The sequence below is a fragment of the Myotis brandtii genome, unplaced genomic scaffold, assembly GCF_000412655.1.
Source record: "Myotis brandtii unplaced genomic scaffold, ASM41265v1 scaffold824, whole genome shotgun sequence".
Lineage (NCBI taxonomy): Eukaryota > Metazoa > Chordata > Mammalia > Chiroptera > Vespertilionidae > Myotis > Myotis brandtii.
The window spans coordinates 46,977-69,966 of record NW_005371344.1 but is presented as its reverse complement, the minus strand read 5'-3'; the positions used below and the strand labels follow the sequence as shown (position 1 = coordinate 69,966).

The 22,990-nt window shown below is 43.8% G+C and overlaps 1 protein-coding gene across 1 annotated transcript in view; it reads left to right on the top strand.

Annotated features, from left to right (window-relative positions):
- Window positions 1–22,990, top strand: part of CCDC93 (coiled-coil domain containing 93) — a 75,008-nt gene that overhangs the window by 41,024 nt on the left and 10,994 nt on the right. The window contains exons 12-19 of the mRNA XM_014531715.1: window positions 4,925–4,987; window positions 8,972–9,045; window positions 10,168–10,249; window positions 11,137–11,208; window positions 12,740–12,793; window positions 14,350–14,412; window positions 17,394–17,502; window positions 21,406–21,488. Coding sequence (XP_014387201.1) covers window positions 4,925–4,987; window positions 8,972–9,045; window positions 10,168–10,249; window positions 11,137–11,208; window positions 12,740–12,793; window positions 14,350–14,412; window positions 17,394–17,502; window positions 21,406–21,488 — 600 coding nt within the window. The remainder of the gene's footprint in view (window positions 1–4,924; window positions 4,988–8,971; window positions 9,046–10,167; window positions 10,250–11,136; window positions 11,209–12,739; window positions 12,794–14,349; window positions 14,413–17,393; window positions 17,503–21,405; window positions 21,489–22,990) is intronic.

The following is a 22,990-nucleotide window of genomic DNA, read 5'->3' as shown; positions in this document are numbered from 1 at the left end:
CTTCAAGTAATAATGGGAGACATACACTACATCATTCACACACCTCATTTAGTTACATCTGTGGTAAGTGCTTGAAGGAGGCTTCTGGAGAGCCGAGATAGCGCCTGAGGGGAGACCTGATGAGTAGGCACTGGCTGGGCAGGAAGTCTGCGTGGGAGGTGTGGGGCTTGGGTGAGGGCTTATGCAGTAACATGAACTAAGACCTGAAAGAGGATGGATCTTGGCCAGTATCTCTTTTGTGGCTGGAGAATCATGAGTGAGGCAGCTGGTTGGCAGAACATGATCAGACAAGTCTCTGAGGTGAAGTTGAGGACAGTGGAAGCCACTGGAGGTTTTAAGTAGGAGAGTAGCGGAATCCGATTTGCATGTTTCAAAGACCATTCTGTTCGCTGTAGGAACATGAGTTCATTGGATGTGGGTGAGAAGGGGTTTAGGGAGAACCATTGGGAGGCTGATCCAGTGGTCCAGACATGAGTTTTTGTGGCTTTGACTAGTGGTGATAGGGAAAATAGAGGAAACCAGATCATTTTTAAGAGAGCTTTAGGAGATGGTGTTCTGTAATACTACTTGATGATAGATGAAACTGTTTTAGAAAGACCTTCACACATTCTTGAAAAGTAGGCATAAGAGGAAGCTGGGGAGTTTGACTCAGGAACAGTCATTAGAAGACAAAATGTTACATGTTTCAGTTGCATTGGCAATAATATTTAATTAGGAAAATACATGTAGCAGAAGATGGGAATGAATATGGCTTTCTAAAGAACAGTTCACCAGTAGTCCCTATAACAATTGATTTTCCAAAAATGGGTGCCAGTTTGCATTATGAACTTATATATTATTCATCTTTTCAAATCCCACATTGTATATCAAATGCTCCTACACATTCATTTCTTTGATTGAATTTGTTCTACCACAGCTGAAAAAACAGTAGGCTGGATTTACCAAATGCTCTGTATCATAAGCAAACAAGGATTCCAAGGTGGACTGTGATTTAGTTTTCATTTGATAATTTGTTTAAGCATTTTAATTCACAGCACAGAAAGTATTATATTTACCCCTGACCCTTGCCAGTGAAAAGAACCTGAAAGTGATTGGTTCAAAAAGGACTCAGCACAGAATCAAATGAGCATGAATCAAGGATGAGGCTTTATCCATCCGAATGTCTTTATCCTCTGAGGAAGGACAGTTTGGGGGATATTGCAGACCCCATGAGCCACATTGTCTTAGCATGAGTAGATGTTTTCTTTCAACTCCTGTCTAAACTTGGAGAGAAGGAATGCTGTGAGCCCTTCCAGTGGCAGTCTTGGCACATTCGTAGTCCAGGTGAAAGGGCAGCCTCTCTGAACCTGTTTACCAAGAGCCTGTATTTTTTTGAATACTGCCTAACATGTGGTCAGTAAAGGACAGTGATCATTATTGCAGTGGCTGGTGTTACTAAAGATGCCCAGCATGTGCAATAACCTCTGCCTATGTAGCTAGGCCAACTGGATGAGGAAAATGAGGCAGGGACATAGAGATTTAATCGGGGTCACATAGCACGTATGAGGTTAGGGGTCTCAGATGATGATAAACATGTGCCTAGAGAGATTGCTTTAAGGACAAAATGAAAAGATAAACAGGCATGCACTTTTCAATGAACCAAAGCTTTATGCAAACGTAAGACACCAAAGATGAGAATGTTTTTTAAATAAGCCTAGATGTGAATGTTTTATAAAGATTCAAAATCAACATCAAAATTTTCATAAATGTTTTTTCCCAAAAAATTATTTGAGCTATAAGAATATACATTTTTTCTAGGTTACTTGCTAAATAAACCCATTTTAATTTGAAATGTCCTATCAAAAAAAATCTGAAGCTTCTAAACTTTGATACTCTCCCTAAATTTGCCCTGCTACAAAAGGTTGCTCACCTCTAGGCTAGCTGGTGTACAGAATGTTTTCATCTTCTAGTAGTGTCTGATTGTATCTGTCAGAAGTCACAGGGCAACAAACAACAAGCCTTTTGTGTAAGAATCCAGGTCTTTAGAGCTTCAACCCTAGTCCCTTCCATTCTTTCCTCACCTGCCTCTCTGGCTACCTCATCTGGCCTTGTATGTCCATCTCACACTTACTTCTTGGTTCACACTGAATAGAGAGCCACAGTGAGAGAGTAGCATTTATTCACAAATACTTACTCAGTACCTCTGTGTGCTAAGAACTAAACTAGGCTATGTGGATGAATGAAGAACAAGTTATGATCCTGCTTTCAAGGATCTTCAAGTAATAATGGGAGACATACACTGCATCATTCACACACCTCATTTAGTTGCATCTGTGGTAAGTGCTTGAAGGAGGCGTCAGGAGAGCCGAGATAGCACCTGAGGGGAGACCTGATGAGTAGGCACTGGCTGGGCAGGAAGTCTAGCTAGGGCCAAGAGAATATTTTGCAGTGGCACAGAACTGCAGTGCCGCTGGTAGATAACTCAGAAGACACCAGAGATTGAGGAAAGAAAGAGGAATCAAGAAAGAAAATATTGCGCTAGCCGGTTTGACTCAGTGGATAGAGCATAGGCCTGTGGACTGAAGGGTCCTGGGTTCGATTCTGGTCAAGGGCACATGCTCCTCGGTGGTATGCAGGAGGCAGCTGATCAATGATACCCTCTCATCATTGATGTTTCTATCTCTCTCTTTCTCTCCCTTCCTCTCTGAAATCAATAAAAATAAATATTTTTTTAAAAAAGAAAGAAAATATTGGCCCTGTCTGGTGTTTCTCAGTTGGTTGAGCATCGCCCCATGCACTGAGAGGTTGCTAGTTTGACTCCCTGTCAGGGCACATGACCGGGTTGCTGGCTTGATCCCCAGGAGGCAGCTGATCAGTGATTCTCTCTGATCAATGTTTCTATCTCTCTCCCTTCTTCTCTCTATAAAATCAATAAAAAACATACTTTAAAAAGAAACATTTTTAAAAACGAAATGAAAGTATTAACCAGCAGCTGAATTTGGGGGAAAATGAAGGTTAATGAAGAAGAAAATGGAGATAGGAGAATCATGGAGGGTTAGAGCAAGATGAAAACTAAGCCTAGCTATGGAGACATTTCCTATTTAAGTAAATATGGTCAGATGAGACGAGGAAAACTCTTGGTAGTTAAATTAATTGGAGGAGAGGTGAGTCTTCCATTCTTAGCAACATCTACTTCCCTGCCAAGATCCAGCCTCTGTGAGTCGTCTTTGAACTCCCAGATGAGTAAGGTGACTGTTTCCTTGGGCATCCATCCCCTGGGCCTGTTTGCTGCTGCTCTTCTCATACTTTACTCCCCAGTTTACTAGTCCAGCTCCTTGAGGGCAAGGACGGTGTCATGTTCGAAATCTCCTCCTACTCACCTCATTTGAGCAGAGCTTTGGGTAAATGTCAGGTGTATGGGTGCAGGGATGAGAGAGGGGCGGGATGGTGGGTGAAGCAGGTGGGGAAAATGCCAGGATCCCTTCCTGAAGCCCCAAAGAGTATCAAGAGTTAAATCACTAGGATTTCAAGAGAAAAAAAACAACAAAGAACTTTCTCCGGAAATATTCTCATCTGCCAATTACACAAACAGGTTAATAAAAGCTCTCATTACACAGGTGGCTCCCTTTGAAAAGGAAGAAGCCAGAGCCCACCTGCTTCCCTCCTTCATCACTTCTGCTCTCTGCTTGAGTTGGCTTTCTGGTAGGCTTGTTGAAGTGTACCCATTCATCAGTCTGAAGACTGGTAATTAGAAGTATGATTGAGGAGTCATGATTTCTGAAGATGATACTATTCTCAATAAGTTGCTTACAGGTTCAAGGATGGGCAAGTTATTTTGTCATAATTTTTGAGATATAGGATAAAATTTCTCATTGTTAATTTGTACACAGGTAACAGAGTCTGCTACTTCCCCTTTTCAAAAGTAGAAACGAGCATTATGCTAAGTGAAATAAGCTAGTCAGAGAAAGATAAATTCACATGATCTCACTCATTTATGGAATATAATGAACAACATAAACTGATGAACAAAAACAGATCCAGAGACAGAGAAGCATAGATCAGACCATCAAACCTCAGAGGGGAGGGTGGAGGTAAGGGGGAGAGATCAACCAGAGGACTTGTATGCATGCATATAAGCCTAACCAATGGACACAGACACCAGAGGGGTTTGGGCATGAGTAGGGAGGTAGGGGGGCAATGGGGCAATAAGGACACGTATGTAATACCTTAATCAATAAAGAAAAAAATTTAAAAAAAATAGAAACGTACAAACCCTTTGAACTTTTATGGAACATTTTCAGATTTCTACAAGTTTATAGATAGCACAAGTTTATAGATACCTTTTCAGTAAGAAAAAGGGAAATTACATTTTTGAGATGCAAGTTTACAATTTATGTAACTTTGGACGTAAAGGTAATTCATTTTTTTTCTGTTAGTGTTGAAGTCCTAAATCCTTTCTTCTATTTTGTGTTATTTGCCAGCCAGTCATATTCTGTGCTAGAATCCTGAGTGCTGAAATGCAGTGTGTATTCTGTGAATGGGCAAGTTGGTTAACTGAATCAGTTGAATCCATATAGAAAAATTAGACCTGAATGTAAATCCAGGCTTTACCAGTTATCAGCTATAAAACAAGTCACTTAACCCTTCTGAGTCTTTATTTCCTTATCTGTAAGATAAGGATAATGTCTTCTCCCATTGAATATAAGGTTCAGTGAGAGGATAGGATTTATGCAGAATATCTAGCATATCTTCTGACCTGTACTTGATTCTAATTATATATGAGTTTTCTCTTTATTTGTTGTTGGCAGCCTTTCTAAAATTCCCATGTTTGCTCAGTTTAAATCTTTCTAAGCTTCCATTTTCTCATCTGTGAAATGGGGATATCACCCATATCCGTGTTGTAAGGATCAAATGAGAGCCCATGTCTTCTATCTTTCATTTACAGCTGCAGGCAAATCATACCACTCTCCAAGCCAGATACGATGAAACGAAGAAAACGCTGACAGAGGTGAGCAGATTTTCCTTCCTCCGTGGGCCTTCTTAAGAGTCATGTTGACCTACAATGTTAATGAATGCCGCGTGTCATCCGTCTGTGTGGAGGAGTCATGATTCCCTTCTCAGGGTTCAGGTCCATTTGGGGGCATAGGAAAATCACATGACAGAGCCTGATACGTGCCATAAGTTTATCCATGCTTCCATGTTCTAGCCCCATGGTCGGCAAACCGCGGCTCGCGAGCCACATGCGGCCCTTTGGCCCCTTGAGTGTGGCTCTTCCACAAAATACCACGTGTGAGCGCGCACGTACAGTGCGATTGAAACTTCGTGGCCCATGCGCAGAAGTCGGTGTTTTGTGGAAGAGCCGGTATTTTGTAGAAGAGCCACACTCAAGGGGCCAAAGAGCCGCGTGTGGCTCGCGAGCCGCGGTTTGCCAAGCCGCAGTTTGCCGGCCACTGTTCTAGCCCATCCACCATTTAGGTGGGAGAGATCACTGAGTTGGCTTGCTGAGGAAGGCAGGCCACATAGGCGGGGGCAGGCCACATAGAAAAACATGAGGGGTCATTCACAGTCAGTGGCCCCTGCTCCTCAAGCTGCAAGTTGTGGAATAGTTCCAAATACTGAATTCCATGAGAGTGAGGTAGTTTCTGTTTGTAATATGAGAGAATCACAGTTGGGGTGGGGTGGGGAGGTGTCTCAGGAGGAAGAGTGGGTTTACTGGTATATTTTGAAGCATGTGATTCATTTCTAATCCAGGTTACAAGTGTACCATCTCACATCATCATTAGAGTGTTGCTTTCCTCCCATGTCTGATATCCTAGGAAACAAATACCTCTTACACCAGCTCTGTAGTGCAGGGAATGAGATATTCCCCGTGCATTCCCATAGAACTACCCTCATCTGGATCAGAAAAGCTCTCGTTGGGATTAGGGAGCTCAGGCTGTGGCTGTACTCTACAGGGCCTCACTGCAAGTGCCCCACGTAGTACTTTTTGGACTTTGTGGAAACTGGACTGATGTTCAAAGACATTTCTGAAATCAAACCAGTCCCTATTTTTAAAAATTTTACATGAAATTTACCCATTTAAATTCTTATATATAGCAATATGCAGCACTTGTAAACCTGAAAACCTGACAAAGATTTTTAATTCTGACCTAGACTAAACTCTTTGATTATTGTCAGAATGCTTAAAAGGAGCAGTTAGAATAAATTGTTTAAAATTCTTTCTAAAGATGCCTGCATTGCGTTAGGATCAGCTTTCTTTCCACACTTCTGTGACTACATTCCTTATGGATTAGATGGCAAACTCCTGGGGTGGAATTTCTATGCTGTCTTTTAATGCCGCAAAGTCCCTAACGTGAACTTTGCCAAGTCATGGATCAGTCTTTCTGTAATAATCTGGGAAAGATTAAAGACAAAACATCTTGATATCAATTTCCTAAAACACATATATGCCTTAGGATATAAATCCTAAGTGGCTATAAAGTGGCTTTTTGTACTAAATATTAAATCAAGTATTTATTGAGCCCCTTTCAGAAAGGTAGACGTGTGATTTAAGTCAGTAATAAGAGATAATCTTCCTACCCTCAAATAATAATGGCAGCCAGCATTAGTGTGTGCTGGGTATGCTCTGGGCATGTCACTTTTATTAGTCCATTTTATCTTCCCAACAGCCCTAACAACACACTGTTATCATCCTTGTTCTGCAGATAGGGAAGCTAAGGCAGAAAGGTCATGCACAGGGCCAGGCTGGCAGTCTGGCACCAGAGACCTCTCGGAGACTAGTGGGACAGTCAAACTAATTCCCATCCACAAAAATGGGAAGCTCTACAAAACCTAGTTCTGAACTACTTAGGAAGGAGGCTGATTTGGTCAGAGTACTAAAGACCAGGCCCCTGGATTAATAATGAGCTTCATGTTTGGGCCTCAGTCTCCTTATCTATTCTAGGCAAAGATTGGCAAAGTGCATACTCTGTATCCTTTTAACCAGTATTCTCAGGTATTACCTTTTCAGCAAAAGCTACCCTTCCGGGATAACCTAGTGGCACTAAAAAAATGGGGAGACCCGTCTTTCCAGTAAATTAGAGAAAGTAAAGCAGAGCATGACGGATAGAGGACAGGTGACTATATAAAATCGGGGGGCGGGGGGGGGGCTCAGTGGATAGAGCCTGAGCCTTCGGACTGAAGACTGAAGGGTCCCGGGTTCAATTCTGGTGAAGGGCACATACCCAGGTTGTGTGCTTGATCCCTAGTAGGGGGTGTGCAAGAAGCAGCCAATCAGTGATTCTCTCTCATCATTTATGTTTCTCTCTCTCTCTCTCTCTCTCTCTCTCTCTCCCCCTCTCTCCCCCTCCTTCCTCTATAAAATCAATAAAAATATTTTTTAAATAAAAATAAAATTTGTGGGGGAGGCTGCACACCGTTGTAAGAAGACCCGAGACTGGCTGGCCCCTGCATTGGCTGCCAGGTTCTAGCCTGTCCACTTTTTAATTTCAGTAATCACAACTGTAATTTCCTATGTGTGAGCTTGAGCCTTTCTAATACGAGCAGTATCCTGTCCTGTCTCTCTAAGGACATCAATTGTCTGAAGTTTTTCTTATAAACTATTTCTTCAGATCAGAATTCATGTTGAGTTGATACATCTTTTTATGGCGTTATCTTTCTTCAGATGTTTGATAATTTTTTATGATATGCCTATCTTTGATGATCAAATTTCCTTTTACGGATCATGTGGATTCTGTATCTATTTTATGCAGCTTGCTTCATGTGATTATTCTGGAAGGGTGGGTCCTACTCTTCGGTGGGATCAGCCGGTGGTAACTAATATTCGGGGTTGGAGAACTCAGCCTTTCTCCTGGGTATTGTTGACTCTGGGGCCTTGCCCTGCCTCTGTGACTCAAGCACCAGCTCTTGAATTAGCTCATGGGTTGAGGGCCATGTTGCTTGACCCAGCTGGCTGTTCTTGATGCATATCAGTACTTCTGCATCTGCTATTCCACAAAGTAGGCCTCCTCAGTCCATCTCTGTCTCTTGGCCATTTTTCTTGTCCCTTGTTCCAACATAATAGTCTGGATTTTTAGGACCTGAGGCAAGAAGGGGTTGCTGCAACTTGTACTTGGTCCTTCATTTTCAACTAGAATCCTTGGAACTTTTTTTTAAGTTGTTCTTTTGAATAGGTAACACATTCACATGGTTCAAAAATTCAGAAGGTACAAAGGGTGCACTCCAGGAACTCAGCCACACAATTACCTTCTCCAGAGGTGACGATAGTGTGACCAGCTTCTTATGAATCTTTCTGGAAGTAATGTATGCATATATAAGTAACCTGCACATTCTTTTATACATGTATACATTTTTTATACTAATTGGAATCATATTGTACTTATGGTTTTGTACCTTGTTTTCTTCACATAATAGTAGATATTACAGATCATCATAAAAACTGCATCATTTTTAGTAGCATGTTAGTATTCTATTATATAATATAGTTGTACACTTTAATTTATACTTTATTTTTCAAATTTTCTTTTTTAAAAACCTCACAATCTGACTCAAAATGGAGGTGAAATTATTCAAGAAGATAGGAGATTTAACCCTGTACCCTCTTAATAGCCATGATGTTAACATTCTGAAATTTAAACGCAGGTCTGTCTTTCACAGCCACTCCTTTTATTCTCCCTTCCTACTGAAAGGCACCTGCTGTCAACATTACTTTTGACTTTTTACCCATTTGCTTCTTGATTGAAAGTTGTTGCCAAGGTTTTGTTAACCAGCAGTATGTGTCAAGAAGGGTTTGGTTTTGACCTTCCCATGTTTTCCCTCCACCCCCATCCTATTTTTCTTCTTCACCTGTTTTTTCAATGTACAGCTAAATCCTGTGGGCTCAGCCACCTGTCAGAAGTGGAGTTCAGGTGGAACCAAGGGGAAGGAGAATGGCAGCGCTCCCTCTTCTGTGTTACCAAATCTCTAGCAACAAGGCCTCCATTCTCTCTTGCAGTTGAAGAGTCATAATGAGAAACTGGACAAGGAACAGGCAGCCCTCGAGAAGATAGAATCCAAAGCGGATCCAAGGTAAGAGGTTTCAGCATGTGTTTCTTTTCTCTGAAGAAAGGGACTTTGCCAGTACCTGGTGGCTTAATTGGTTGGCTTACAGGACTGAGGAGCAGGGGTCATGCTTTGGTCCTTGTACAGGTCAGTTCATCTCATGTGCTACCCAGAATGTGCCTGTCGCTCAGGCACATGCTGAGATGTGCTTGGGCTACCTGTTCCTCCCAATTGCCCTGGGGATCAGAAGCAATGTTTGGAGTTTTAATTTTTTTTTTCATTTTTCTGTTTTTAAAAACAAAGTAATACATTCACAGTACACAAAGGCATATGGTGAAAAGTCTCTCTCTCCCACCCCATTCCCCAGACACCCAGGAGTCAACCATTGTTACCAGTTTTTAACAGCACTCACTTTAGCCATGTCTCCTTGGGAGTAAAGATGCAATTTTTCCTGCCCAAAATCAGCCTCTGGTTTTTTTTTTTTTTTCCATTTTAAATTAATTGTCTTTAGACTATTTAAATTATACAGATAAAGCACTTATATTTAATGTCACCAAGCTGTTTGGGTGGTGAAATCTCCGAAGTGTCTGTCACTCACTTGAATAAGATAGTTAAATCATTAAGCTTCAGGCCCAGATTGAGCGGTTCTGGGTTCGATGGACATTTTAGCAAGGAAGTGCCCACAGCTTACTTGGCTTTATAATTAGAAAGCCCTCTGTCATGATATGGAGCAAAAGTACTATTAGATACTTGACATTCTTATATTCAAACTAGTGTGCTTAATGACCTTAAGCAACATGTTTCCTTTTCAGAATGGATATTAAAAATGGTTTTCCATACTGTCTATGCTTTAAATACGATTGAGTAATTGGTATCATTAAGTATATCCAGTATTTTGAAATTCATTGATGTTTCTGCAGTTGACATTTTAATTCTGGTTTCTGTAATGTTTGTTTGGATGTAGCTCATGGAGTCTGGCATATAAATGAATAATAATGTCAGTCTTAATCACTTGTGGAGAACCCATTAGACACTTGGGAGAGACAGAGGAAATTAAAAGGGAGTCCTTTTTTAGCTGGGGACTTGGTTTTAGCTGTGATTCATAAAATCATAATAGCTTGCCATATGTCATTTTTTTGGTCTTTTCAGTATTCTGCAGAACTTGAGAGCACTTGTAGCCATGAATGAAAACCTGAAAAGCCAGGAACAGGAGTTTAAAGCACATTGTCGAGTAAGTGTTGCTTGGTGTCAGCAGACATTAAACCAGGAATCTTATAAAATCTCTTGCTTTCCCTCCCCTTGTCCTGATGTGGCATCCTATCCAGGTGCAGTCAGAAAAGGAGATTCCTGTCCTAGCCGTTTTGGTGTTTGGCTCCTCAGTTAGAGCTTCGGCCCTTGGACTGAAGGGTCATGGGTTCGATTCCGGTCAAGGGCACGTACCTTGGTTGCAGGCTCGATCCCCGGCCCCAGACAGGGCATGTGCAGGAGGCAACCAATCAATGTGTCTCTCACATTGATGATGTTGCTCTCCCCCTCTCTTCCACTCTATAAAAACCAGTGGGAAAATATCCTTGGGTAAGGATTAACAACAACAACAACAAAAGAAAGAAAGAAAGAAGGAAATTCCTCAAACAGTTGTGTAAGATGAATAGAGTACTGTGGTAGGTACCCTCCGAGGACACCGGGTGTGCCAAACAGTCTTACAAACAATATTTTCTAATTTACAAATGTATTTAAAAGAAAAGTCTTATCAAATATAAAGGAATAATATTATATAAAAGCAGGGATGTCCTGAAAAGCTGGGATATCTGTTCGTCAGGTGTATAAGTCCTTGTTTCTGCCATCTGAGGACTTGGTGTCTAGTAGTGGGGGTGATGGGTGCACAAGTGCTCATGACCACAGCAGGAGGCAGGAGGTGCAGCCCTGCAAGCTCTGTGTAGCCTCCTGAAAAAAACTTTCCCAGACTGAAAGTTGGAGATCAGGGCAGCTAGTTCCTAATAGACTTTTTGTCTTAACATAAACTCACAAAATATGAAAATAAGACTCTGGGTCAAGTTAAAAAGTGCATCCAGTTTCTAGCTTGCCCACGTTTCATAAACGTTTGTATCCCTTTTGAAGGAGGAAATGACACGGCTACAGCAGGAAATTGAAAACCTGAAAGCAGCGAGAGCTCCAGGTGGAGAAGTAAAGGTAAAGGCCCTACAGGAGTCCTCGAACTGTGAGGCGCTGTTATGCTCAGATTGAAAAGTTTTATGGAGGACTAACCAGCAAAAGGACTGGCTGGAAAGACAAGTTTCCTTAACCTGGTCCTCTGAGCGCACATTTCTCAGCTGGTTTCATCACATGATTTATTTAAATTTCTATCCCTCTCCTTTCTCTTCTGGTGGGTGAAAGCCAGCAGTGGGTGTGGATGGCAGCTACTCCAAACGAGAATGGCCAGATTATAATTCTTCCTCTTCCTCCTTCAGGGAAGGGGTGTTTTCAGGAGCTGCCTGAGCTCTGCTTCCCACTCAACCTATTCTTCTCTAAATTTGGGACCACTTTACTCCTTTCACCCTCCATTCCTGCTAGGGACATGCCCCACCCTTAGAAGGCAGCACTGAGCAGAAGCAGGGGAGCAGTGCTGGGTTACTATCAGAGCTCCGGCGGCAGAAGCTTCCTGCACTGAAGGGCATGCCTGGCTCTCTGAACAAAGACTAGGTCTCCTGAGGAGCTAGTGTGGGTTTCCATCAAGCATTAAATTATAGCACAAGGACAGAAAAAAAGTCTCTCAACAGTATAAACACTGCTGTGTTTGTTTTCCCTTCTCACACTTGATTCAAGGCTTATTTCCTGAGCACCCATGTGCTTGGGTGTGAGAGTTGGACATGGTCTCAGAACTCATCGATTGCACCATCTGCCTCATAAAAACAAGGAACTTGGGGCTCAGGGAGGGGAAGAAACTTGTGCAAGCCAATTCGCAGGAGTGCTCTCCAGCCCTTTGCTTAGGGACTGAGAGAGACGCTGCCATATCAGCAGGGAGATGCCATGCCGCCTGCCTGGCATGTCATTTCAGCCAGTCCACACTACTCTCCCCACCTGTGAGAAGGGGGAATAGCAGAGTGTGGCTGTGCCGGGCAATGGTGTCCTGGGACCATCATCACACGGTCGCCTCTCCAGTTGTTACTAAAATTTTGAACCTTTGAGGCTCAAATCATCAGCTCAGTCAGCTTCTGAGTTTGCATACATCATAGTCTTTTAGGATCCTGTTTCTCTTCTCATCAATCACATCTCCTTAGAAGGATTATTACATTCAAAGACAAGGTTAGCTTATTTGTAACTGACAGACATTTAAGAACAATTTAAAATCTGGGGCTCATATAGGACTGTTCCCTTTCAGTTCCCTGACCAGACATGGTCGGTGAACTGTCCCCCACACCACTCCTTCCTACATCTAGACCAGGGGTGGTCAAACTTTTTGACTCAAGGGCCACAATGGGTTCTTAAACTGGACCGGAGGGCCGGAACAAAAGCATGGATGGAGTGTTTGTATGAACTAATATAAATTCAAAGTAAACATCATTACATAAAAGGGTACGGTCTTTTTTTTTTTTTAGTTTTATTCATTTCAAACGGGCCAGATCCGGCCCGCGGGCCGTAGTTTGCCCACGGCTGATCTAGACCCTCAGCTTCTATCGCATTTGCCTTCCTGTGAGTTGTTTCTTACTGTTTACCATTTCAGACCCTCTCCAGTGGAGAGCCGAATGATGCCCTCACCCCCATGATGACTCATAATGTAAGTACCTTCCCATTATCAGGACTGCCAGTGTTCTCTGCAGGTGTGGTGGCCAGCTTTACGCTCTCCTGTGACACTTTCTCATGCCTGCTTTCATTTTCTGTACGGCCATCTCCTCATCTGGAATGTTGGGAGCATTGACCCATTTTGCACACCTGGTCCCTCAGATGGAGGCAGGGTCTCACCAGGGCTGGCCTTGAAGGCCACCATTCTAGGGAGGGTTTCTCCTAGCACCTTGTGCAGGAGTGCTGTCTTTACTCTGGCATCTCTGCTGAGAAAGGGGAAGCCTGCATTGGCCGTACATGCTGGTCACAACCCCTAGGCTCTGGGGGGTGGGTTGGTGGGAGGGAAGAACACCTCTCTTTATTATACTACATTCCAGGGTCAGCAAACTATAAAGGGCCAGGTAGTAAATATTTTTAGCTTTGTGCGCCACTCCACTGTAGTGGTCATAGTCAGTAGGTAAATCAAAGGATGTGACTGTGTTCCAATAGAGCTTTACTTACAGAAATAGGCAGAGGCAGATTTGGTCCAAGGGCTGTCAGATTTGGCTCTTGGGCTGCAGTTTGCTGACCTCTGTGCTGAGTTAAACTAATGCTTCCAGGACTCCAGCACCCTAGGAAACCTTCAGGAGAAAGAGAAAAGGGAGAGGAGGAGGAAGAGAGAAGCAGGAAAGCCTCTAATCGTTTTCCTTCTTTAGGGTTTCTTTTCCCTTGGTGCCCTTAGAGCATGAGCTTCAGGACCCCACTATGAAGTCTGTGGGGTTTGCCTACAGCTGAGCCCTGTGGAGGAGACTTTTTTCTCTCTCTTTCTGTGTGTGTGTGTGTGTGTGTGTGTGTGTGTGTGTGTGTGTGTGTGCGCGCGCGCGCGCGCGCATTGAGTAGGGGACACTTCTAGCCTCCTTGTAGCTTTCTCTAACTCAGCAAACCACCTAGCAATGTCTCTTACCTTATTGGGTTCAGTGAACTGGCTACTTTCTCTCTTAATTCATTGTTATCCAAAAGGACTGTCCACAGTGGTGGGAATATTCTGTATCTGCACTGTCCAATACAATAGCCACTAGTTTCATGCGGCTACTGAGCACTTGAAATGTGGCTACTGCAGTTGAGAAACTGACCTTTTATTTCAGTTAATTTAAATAACCATATGTGGCTAGTGGCTATTATATTGAACAGTGCAGCTCCAAATAGAAACATAGAAAGCAAACCAGCATCACCTCCAGACACAAGAGGTTCTTCAAGTCATGATTGTCTCCTCCTCATAGTTTGGTTTTGGTGTGGGGGAGGGAAGGGCACATGGATTTGGGAGATATTTCTCTAAAAAACACTGATTCCAGCCTGGATCCCAGAAAAAGGAAGAATTGTTATAAAGGGATGTTAAAGGGTGTCGAAGGCCTCACATGACATAGGATGCAGACTCTTAACTTGGCCATTTGAGAAAAGAAATTTGGGGCCTCAGGATTGGGGAGAAAAGGTAAAAAGCATTCAACTTCAGAAGATTTCATCAAGGAATGAAAGTTCTCTATTCCCAGATAACTGTCCTCTTTCAATTTTTAGGAAGACCTAGACAGACGATATAATATGGAGAAAGAGAAACTTTATAAGATCCGTTTACTACAGGTGAGTAAAAACAAGAGCACAGAATTACATAAATGCATCTAGCTAGGTATAAACGTCTGTAGCAGAACTTGAAAGTTTCAATCTCTGAGAACCAGAGAGACTCAGTACTAAGCTGCTGTTTGCTACCCTTCTCTCTGGAGAGAAACTCAGTGGTTTAAGGTGTTGATAATAAGGCCTTATGTGGGTATGTTACTTACTCTGTCATCTTGTTTGATTTGGCCCTCACCCTGGGTGGAGAGGGGGTATTATCCTCATTTTCTATGTGAAGAAATTGACTCAAATCTATTAAGTACTTGACCACGATCAAGCATCTGGTAAGTGCCAGAGCCAGCATTCAGGTTCCTGTGTTCTTGTCTAATAGTTTCCTCTAAAACTAAGTGCCCACTTATCTGTCTTAGTTGGTAACGTGGAGGTTGATGAGGCCATCAGATATGGAGGATGTAGGTTTTAAAGTTGGCTCTGAAGCCAAATTCACATAGAGTCTGAATCACATTGTACAATCCCTTATATTGCCAAGACCTGGCTCACAGTAGCTCAGAATCCAAGGATCAAGTTGTGTTGCACTCTGGCCCAGGTCTTCTTTCTGTTCTCTGGGAAGGGAAGGCAGGTTCTGGCAGGAATGGCCAAAGGGCAATGGGGGCCTGTGGGACCTGTTTTTCCTACCTCTGGCTCTTACTTGCTGAACTGTTAGGTTAAATTCAGTTGAGTCAAATTTGTCCTTGATATAAGGGCACTATACTAATCTTTAAAGAGACACAGAATTAATTAAAATCAGGACAGTACAGCTGTGTATTTGGAATCTTTTTTACTGTGTCATTACTGTATATTTAGTGTTGCATTAGGTCCCAGGAATAGAAAATGGGATGGCCCATTTTCTGGGAGCTGGCTGGTTCTTTGAGGACCAAGATCTGGACCAAGATATGTCCATACATCGAAGTACAAGGGAGCTTATATGCAAATTGAAAACTGTATAGCTTCAGACTGGCTAGAGGGAAGTTGCAGTGAAATCATAAGGGCCTGAAGCAGGGCAGGATTGGTGGGGTGGACAGAAATGAACCACAGGGGAGAGGTTGGGGAGCTGTATCGGATGGAACTGATTGATGGGTGAGAGAAAAAAAGGAGTCAGGGATGGTGCTCTGGTTTCTGACTTGGGCAGTAGGGTGGATGGATACCTGTGTTATTCATTGAGAAAAAGCATTAAAGGAGAAAGAATAGAGCTAAAGGGGGTGGGAGTATGACTAAGTATTAAGTGAGATCCATTTGGGGCTTTTAAAAGATTGGGGTATTCAACTATATAGAAATGTCCAAGAAGTGATGGGTGTTGGGTTTGATGCTCAGCATAGTCTGGACTGGAGATCAGGTGTCAGCACTGTGTAGGTGATTATCAAGGCTGTGAAATGTAGGCCAAGACTAAGCCCTCTAAGAAGAGACCAAGGGAAAGCAGGAGTCATAAAGCAAGAGCCCACTTAGTCCTGAGACTGGAAATGGGGGGCGCTGAGCAACTTCTTCCAGGCAGCTGTTCAGACCAGTTGGGCAGCCCAAGGCAAGGAAAACATGAGCACAAGGTCTCATGGGAGCTGAGCAGAGAGCTCAGCAGAGAGAATGGTAAGTATTGCTAGAAGTCAAGAAAGCTAGAAGCTGAGAATTGCCTGCTGGCTGTATTGCAAAAAAGATGACATTGGCAAGAACAGTTTCAGGGGGGGTCTTTGAAGAAGCCAGCTGGAGTGTGGGACGAATGATGACTGGAGGGAAGTGGGGAGTTAGAGGAACAAAGGGTATGTGGCTCTCAAGAAGTTTGGCTGTTCAAAGGAGAAAGGCTGGCAGCTGAAATGTGATTAGGGTTTAAGGAAGGGCTTTTAAAATTTTATTTAATGTATTTTTATTGATTCTCAGAGAGGAAAGAGAGAGAGAGACATCAATGATGAGAGAGAATCATTGATCGGCTGCCTCCTGCACGCCCCACATTGGGAAACAAGCCCTCAACCCGGGCATGTGCCCTCAACCACTGAGCCACGCCAGTCAGGCAGGCAGGGCTTTTTTTATTTTTAAGAGTGAGGTACTTGAACATATTTAAGTACTGGTGAGAGGGAGGCAGTAGAAAGAGAGAGGTTAGAGATATATGAAAAAGAATGAAGAGTATCTTTAGATTCCTAAAATAAAAACAGGAGTCAGAGCCTGAGCACCCATTGGGGATGTAGCCTGGGCCAAAAAGAGAAATACATCTTCCCCTCGTACCAGAGTGGCTGGTGGGCTTCTATTTGGAGGCTCCTATTTCCCCAGTGATACGGAGATCCACCTCTGCCGTTGTGAGTGAAGGAGGCCTGGGGAGTGGAGGACAGGTTGGCACAGAGAAAAGGCAGCCCACTTATGTGGAGAGGGAGCTGAGCAACTTCCCCCAGGCAGCTGCCCTGCTGGGGAAGGTGGTGCTCAGAGCTGCCTGCCTCAGGAGCCTCTGAGCTCCCCTGCACCACACCGCAATGCTGTCTCCCCAGATGCAGTCAGAGAGGCACTATCGCCAATATACCCCAGTCCATGATAGAGAGAAAATACTGGAGAGGTATTTTAGGTTTCAGTTGTGGGAGTTTTTCAATCAGGTGAAGGGATTTGGAATTTATATGGAGGCAGCAAGGAGGCATCAGTTCCTTGTCACCTGGTGCTGGTGGGATTGGCTACTCTAGAGTCCTTTAGGGCCTAGTAGGCTGGCTGGGTGCTCTGGCCACAGAGCCCATCCCATTCCTTATCCTCCTTCCTTATCCGTTAATTTGATGCCTTCTGGGGTTCCAATCGCAGTCACACCTTCTCTGTGTATTGCAAACTCAGAATCTGAGACGGGGACCTCAAGCCAACAGCAGAATTTGGGGCCTGCATTACAGGACATGTGGTTGTGCTCAGGGTGGGTGGCAGGCAATGTTTTGGCTCCCTAGAAAACACAGAAGGCCTTTTATCAAATAGTGTTGTCTCACCCTCCCTTTTGCATTTAGGCTCGAAGAAATCGAGAAATAGCAATTCTGCATCGCAAGATTGATGAAGTGCCCAGCCGAGCCGAGCTAATACAGTATCAGAAGAGATTTATTGAACTCTACCGCCAGAGTAGGTGCATCAACCACTGATGAGCTCAGGAGGCTGGTCCTGGGAGGGACAGGAGGCAAGGGTCTGTGCCCCACTTTAGGACAGTGGAGCGTGCACCATAGCACAGTCTATGAAAGCAGCCACTGGAAAGGGCTCCGTTTTATCGTCAGGCCCACTCAGCACTGGTTCCACGGAGCCCCGGTGGGTAACTGACAGTCCTGAAGCAGCACTAAGGTGCTCTTACTGCCCTCTCCATGAACAGTTACTCTAGTTGAGTTCTTAGAATGTTTTGAACCAGCCCTCATCTCAATCAGCCATCTGGCTCCACTGAGCTCCCCATCCACTTTCCAGCATTGCATAGAACATCGTGACCTCATTATCTCTAGATCAGTTCTCATTCCTTGTCCTTCCCCAGACTTTCTGGCTTATGTGGTCCTTGCCTTTACAGCATCATATTCACCCCATAATCCAGGACTGGATCTCCCTTGGCCTGAATCAGTGACCACATCTCCTCAGGCTCAGAGTGGCCTTCAAAGCTATCATTGCCTTTCTGTGCTACCGCCATATCTGTTCTTATTTGCATCACAGCTCAGCTGAATGACCGTTGGCTGGTCTGCAGCCTCTTCTGCAAGTCTCTCATCCACACATCTGACTTTGTCACTTCTCCCTTTGCTGGAAAATTTTCAGGAGCTCCCCAGAACCTTCTAAATAAAGCCTCTACTTATTCTTACCGGGGTCCGCCCCAGTCTAAGTGACTGCTGGGGACCCCTTTCTTGCTCTAAGTCCACAGTTGGCCTCACCAGTCCACACACTGCCTCTGAACACACCATGTGTTTGGACACCTGAGGCCTCATCTCCTCCTGCATCTGGCTCAGACCCTTCCTCCTCTGTCTGACAAAATCCTTCAAGACTCCTGGACCATTGCCCCTTCCTCTAGGCTCCCACTGGACACCTCGCTCTATAGCCTCCCTGTCCTGTTTTTCCTCTTGGTCACTGGGGTCACTGTTCAGCCAAGCGGGGCCCCCTTAGTCCACTCTGAATCATGCTGCTCTGTCTGCTCCATTTCTGAGTCATGGTCAAGTCCATTCCTTCGGGACTTGTGCTATAGCCACCTTCTCATCACTGCTTAGAGTCTGACCCCCTCTCTGCACTCCTGCCTGGGAGACCTTTCTCAAACATAAATTTAATCATTTACATTCTTGCTTTAATAGCTCTAGCATTTAATAATTTGCCATAACTTGTTGGATAATCTTCAAAATCCTAAATGCCCTGATAAAGTCCTCCATCATGCAGGCTAGAGTCACTGATTGGCTTCCCCTACAGTCCCTCTGTATCTCTCCCCTCTCAGGAGGATATATGAGTCTTGGCCAGTGAGCTGGTCCCCAGATCCAGTTGCCACTGTCCTGCAGGTCCTGGCAAACTTCAACTCTTCTTTTTTTTTTTAAATATATTTTATTGGTTTTTTTTTTACAGAGAGGAAGGGAGAGGGATAGAGAGTTAGAAACATTGATGAGAGAGAAACATCGATCAGCTGCCTCCTGCACACCTCCTACTGGGGATGTGCCCGCAACCAAGGTACATGCCCATGGCCAGAATCGAACCTGGGACCTTTCAGTCCGCAGGCCGACGCTCTATCCCAGTGATGGCGAACCTATGACACGCATGTCAGAGGGGACACGCGAACTCATTTTTTTGGTTGATTTTTCTTTGTTAAATGGCATTTAAATATATAAAATAAATATCAAAAATACAGTGGGGCCTTGACTTACGAGTGTCCCGACTAACGAGTTTTTCGAGATACGAGCCATCTCTCGGCCAATTTTTTGCTTTGAGTTGCGAGCTAAAATTCGGGTTAAGAGCCAGCTTCAGATACCCCACTGCTAGTTGGCGCAGCGAACGTCACAGTGAACGCCACAACATCAGCCCAGCATCATGTGTCTCACTCGTTCACTTTAATGATTTGACATACGAGTAATTTGAGTTAACGAGCTCCTTAACGTGCTCGGAACGAATTAAACTTGTAAGTTAAGGCCCCACTGTATAAGTCTTTGTTTTACTATGGTTGCAAATATCAAAAAATTTCTATATGTGACACGGCACCAGAGTTAAGTTAGGGTTTTTCAAAATGCTGACACGCTGAGCTCAAAAGGTTCGCCATCACTGCTCTATCCACTGAGCCAAACCGGTTAGGGCTCAACTCTTCTTTAAAATCCACCTCAGATTTTGCCTTGAGAACTTGGCCTCTGAAGAGTCTTCCTGGTTCGGTCTAGAGCACTGTAACTGCTGGAGTCCAGACTCGTGCTTCCTTTCCCAGGTCTACCCCACCATCCTGAGGGTCACAGTCTTTATCTTTGACCCAGGTAGCAGCAACGGCAGTTTCTCAGCAGAAAATAGCTTCTGCCTTTAAGTTAAATCTTTTCCCTTAATTTTCTCCCCTGCCTACTTTAAAACTTTTAAAAATATTAATAATGCCTTGTACCTTTATAGCTCACAGAGTAAATTTCACATATTAAGGTCATTTTGATAGGACATTTTTACACCAAAGACATTTTTAATCAGTTGTACCAGAATATTTACATCATTTTTTAAAAAATTATCATCAAATACTTGCATCCCCCAACCAGTCCTTGAGCTGGATGGAGTGTTGGGGACAGCTACATTCCTGAGCAATAAAACTAAAAGTTGACTGGTGCGTTTACAACAGTGACTATCAACTTTGGCCACCCATTGTAATCACCTGGGTCCCATCCCCAGAATATCTTATTTAATTGGTCATGGACTTTAAAAGCTCTTCAGGTGATTCCCCTTTTCAAGCAGGATTGAGTACCACTGTTCTAAAGCTTTTAGCAAGAAGAATAATACAGTGGGGCCTTGACTTACAAGTTTAATTCGTTCCGAGCACGTTAAGGAGCTCGTTAACTCAAATTACTCTATCAACTCAATACAAAAAATCAGCCGAGAGACAGCTGGTATCTCAAAAAACTCATTAGTCGGGACACTCGTAAGTCAAGGCCCCACTGTACTTTATATTGACTGGTTCATAGTGTGATTTTTATACAAATTATACATTTTGATTTTGGAAACATTTTTTCCTGTTGCATCAAAGTACTTATATCAAATTATTAACTTCTGTTACCAGATATGTTCAGCAAATTTCCCCAACCTTCCCTGTCTTTGAGCTGCACGGCTGGAGGAAAACACAGCTCTTACTGGATATAAAAGTTAAAAGTTGACTGATTTAAAGAATCGGATATAAATGTTAATGGTAGTTGCCCAAGGAAACCAGAATTGCTCAGGCCTGCTCTGCTTCTCTCCTTTTGCAGTGTGCTGCTCCAGAGGCAACCTGCTTTCAGGGACCCAGAGCCCATGGCTTAGACCCCACGTAGTCTTGGCTGTGCCTGATAACCATGCGGCATCAGATCTTTAGCTACAGCTACACTGGGGTGCTCAGCTTGGGCTCAAAGCCTGGCTGTGAACCCAGGTCTTGGGGTTTTATCTCTCTCTGGGTGGCTGTATATTATGGGAATTTAGACCCCTGAGGAGGTCACCTAGGCTCAGAGCTATGAGGGTTTAGGAAGGGAGGAAGCCACACAAACAGAGTTTGCTTGGCGTTTCATCATCCTTGTCACCTTCCTCCCAGGGCTTCTCACCTGAGGGACTTCTGAGAAACCCACATCTGACAAGGAGATTCCTCCAGCCCCTGCTCTTGGCCAGAGCAGTTTCAACTGGCTGCGTGCCATCAGCCTGTAGCAGCTGTGCACAGGCTTGTTTGTGTGCTCTGTGGGCTTCTGCCCAGCCTGCAGGTCCAGAGTGCCAGCCTGACAGGTCTCACTCTTGAGGGGGTAACTTAAAAAGAGCGGGTGCTTAGGGTTGTTTTGATACATTTTCTTATTCATGTGCTGATTTTTTTTTTTGCATTTGCAGTTTCAGCAGTGCATAAAGAAACCAAGCAATTCTTCACTTTATATAATACCCTGGATGATAAAAAGGTTTATTTGGAAAAAGAGGTAAGAACCTTTTTAAAATCAGATGAGCAGCTACCAGTGCTGTTGACCCCAGGAAGTTTGGTGTCTGGGATGCATTCAGTTTCAGCCGAAGGAGTGCCTGGTGCAGGGATGCAGAATCAGAAAGTGCAAGGTTCCATGGAACTCAACCTTGTCTGGGGTGAAGTGAGGCTGGTGGACAGCTGTCTCATAGTGCATGGGAGACATGCCTCCTTAAGAGAAGCACAGCGGGAGCTCAGGAGGTGCATATGGAGGGGTCCTGGAGTTGGTGAAACGTTAGAGTTTTAAAGGAAGGAATCAGCTAAATGAAATGGGGATGGTGGGCTTGTCATTGTTTACATGGGGAAATGTCTGTTTAATTATTAGTAGCAGACAGAGGCATGAACTAAAAGGATCATCAGTGTGTGAAAGGGACTTCACATAGCACTGACAGCCCCTCAGTATCACTGTCAGGCAAATCCATTTGTAAATTCAGGGCTCCCCAAAGTCGGATGACAAATGAGTGGGGTGGGGTGTGCAACTATGTATATAAAAGAACAGTACTTGTCTTCACAGTAGCAGCACAGTGTGATGGAGAGAGCATGAGCTTTGAAGTCAGACAGATTTGGGTTGTAGCCTGGCCTTATTTTCCTTACCAGGAAAATGGGAGCACAACTTTTTGTATGATTATGATGGGAACAGAATGGGGGAAATGTGATGTTCCTTGCACATGGTGGTTTTCAATACATATAGTTCCTGCTTACCCTCTCACTTTGACAGAATTTGTTTTCATGTTATCACCTTGCAGCCTACACTGATTGCCACTTTAATAAGAAGAATATTACAGATGTGTCTTTTACCTGAGCCCACATGGAGGCATCTATAATTACTGTCACCTTTAGTGCCTGTTGCTAATCAAATGAGATAAATCTCTCTTCCTGAGGGGCTCTCCTTGAGGAGGACTGCGCTCTCATTTCCCTGTATCCAGGGCCTTACCCATAATGGGAATTTGACAAAGGTTTGGACAGATGAGGAGATTGCCTTTGGTGGGATAGCTCTGCTGCACATCCTGGTCTGGGGGTCTTCCTATGTGACATGGGAAAGACTTGCCAGTCCTAACATAGGGATGGGCCAGCTCCCCCTGAAAAAACCTTGAACCCATTGACCTTCCTTCATTAGCAGTATCTGAAGTTGTTGCATTCTTTAAAAAACTAGGAGTATATAGGGGAGTGAGGACTTTTTAATTTTAATCCATATTATTATAGAACTTTGCATTTTAATAAATCATGCATTTTATTCCAAATCTGTTTATGCCTGTGATATTTTAGCTTTCAAACATCCCAGTGGAGTCATAAGGACAAGAATACACTGAGTGGCCAGATTATTATGACCACCTGACGTTTGTAGGCAAATTAGCTATAATTTCGCGCTGAAGTTGCTAGAGGGCCAGACCATTATAAATAGGGAAGCAGGTTGTTTACCACGACAGTAGAAGTGATTTTTTTCTGAAGATATGGGTAAACAAC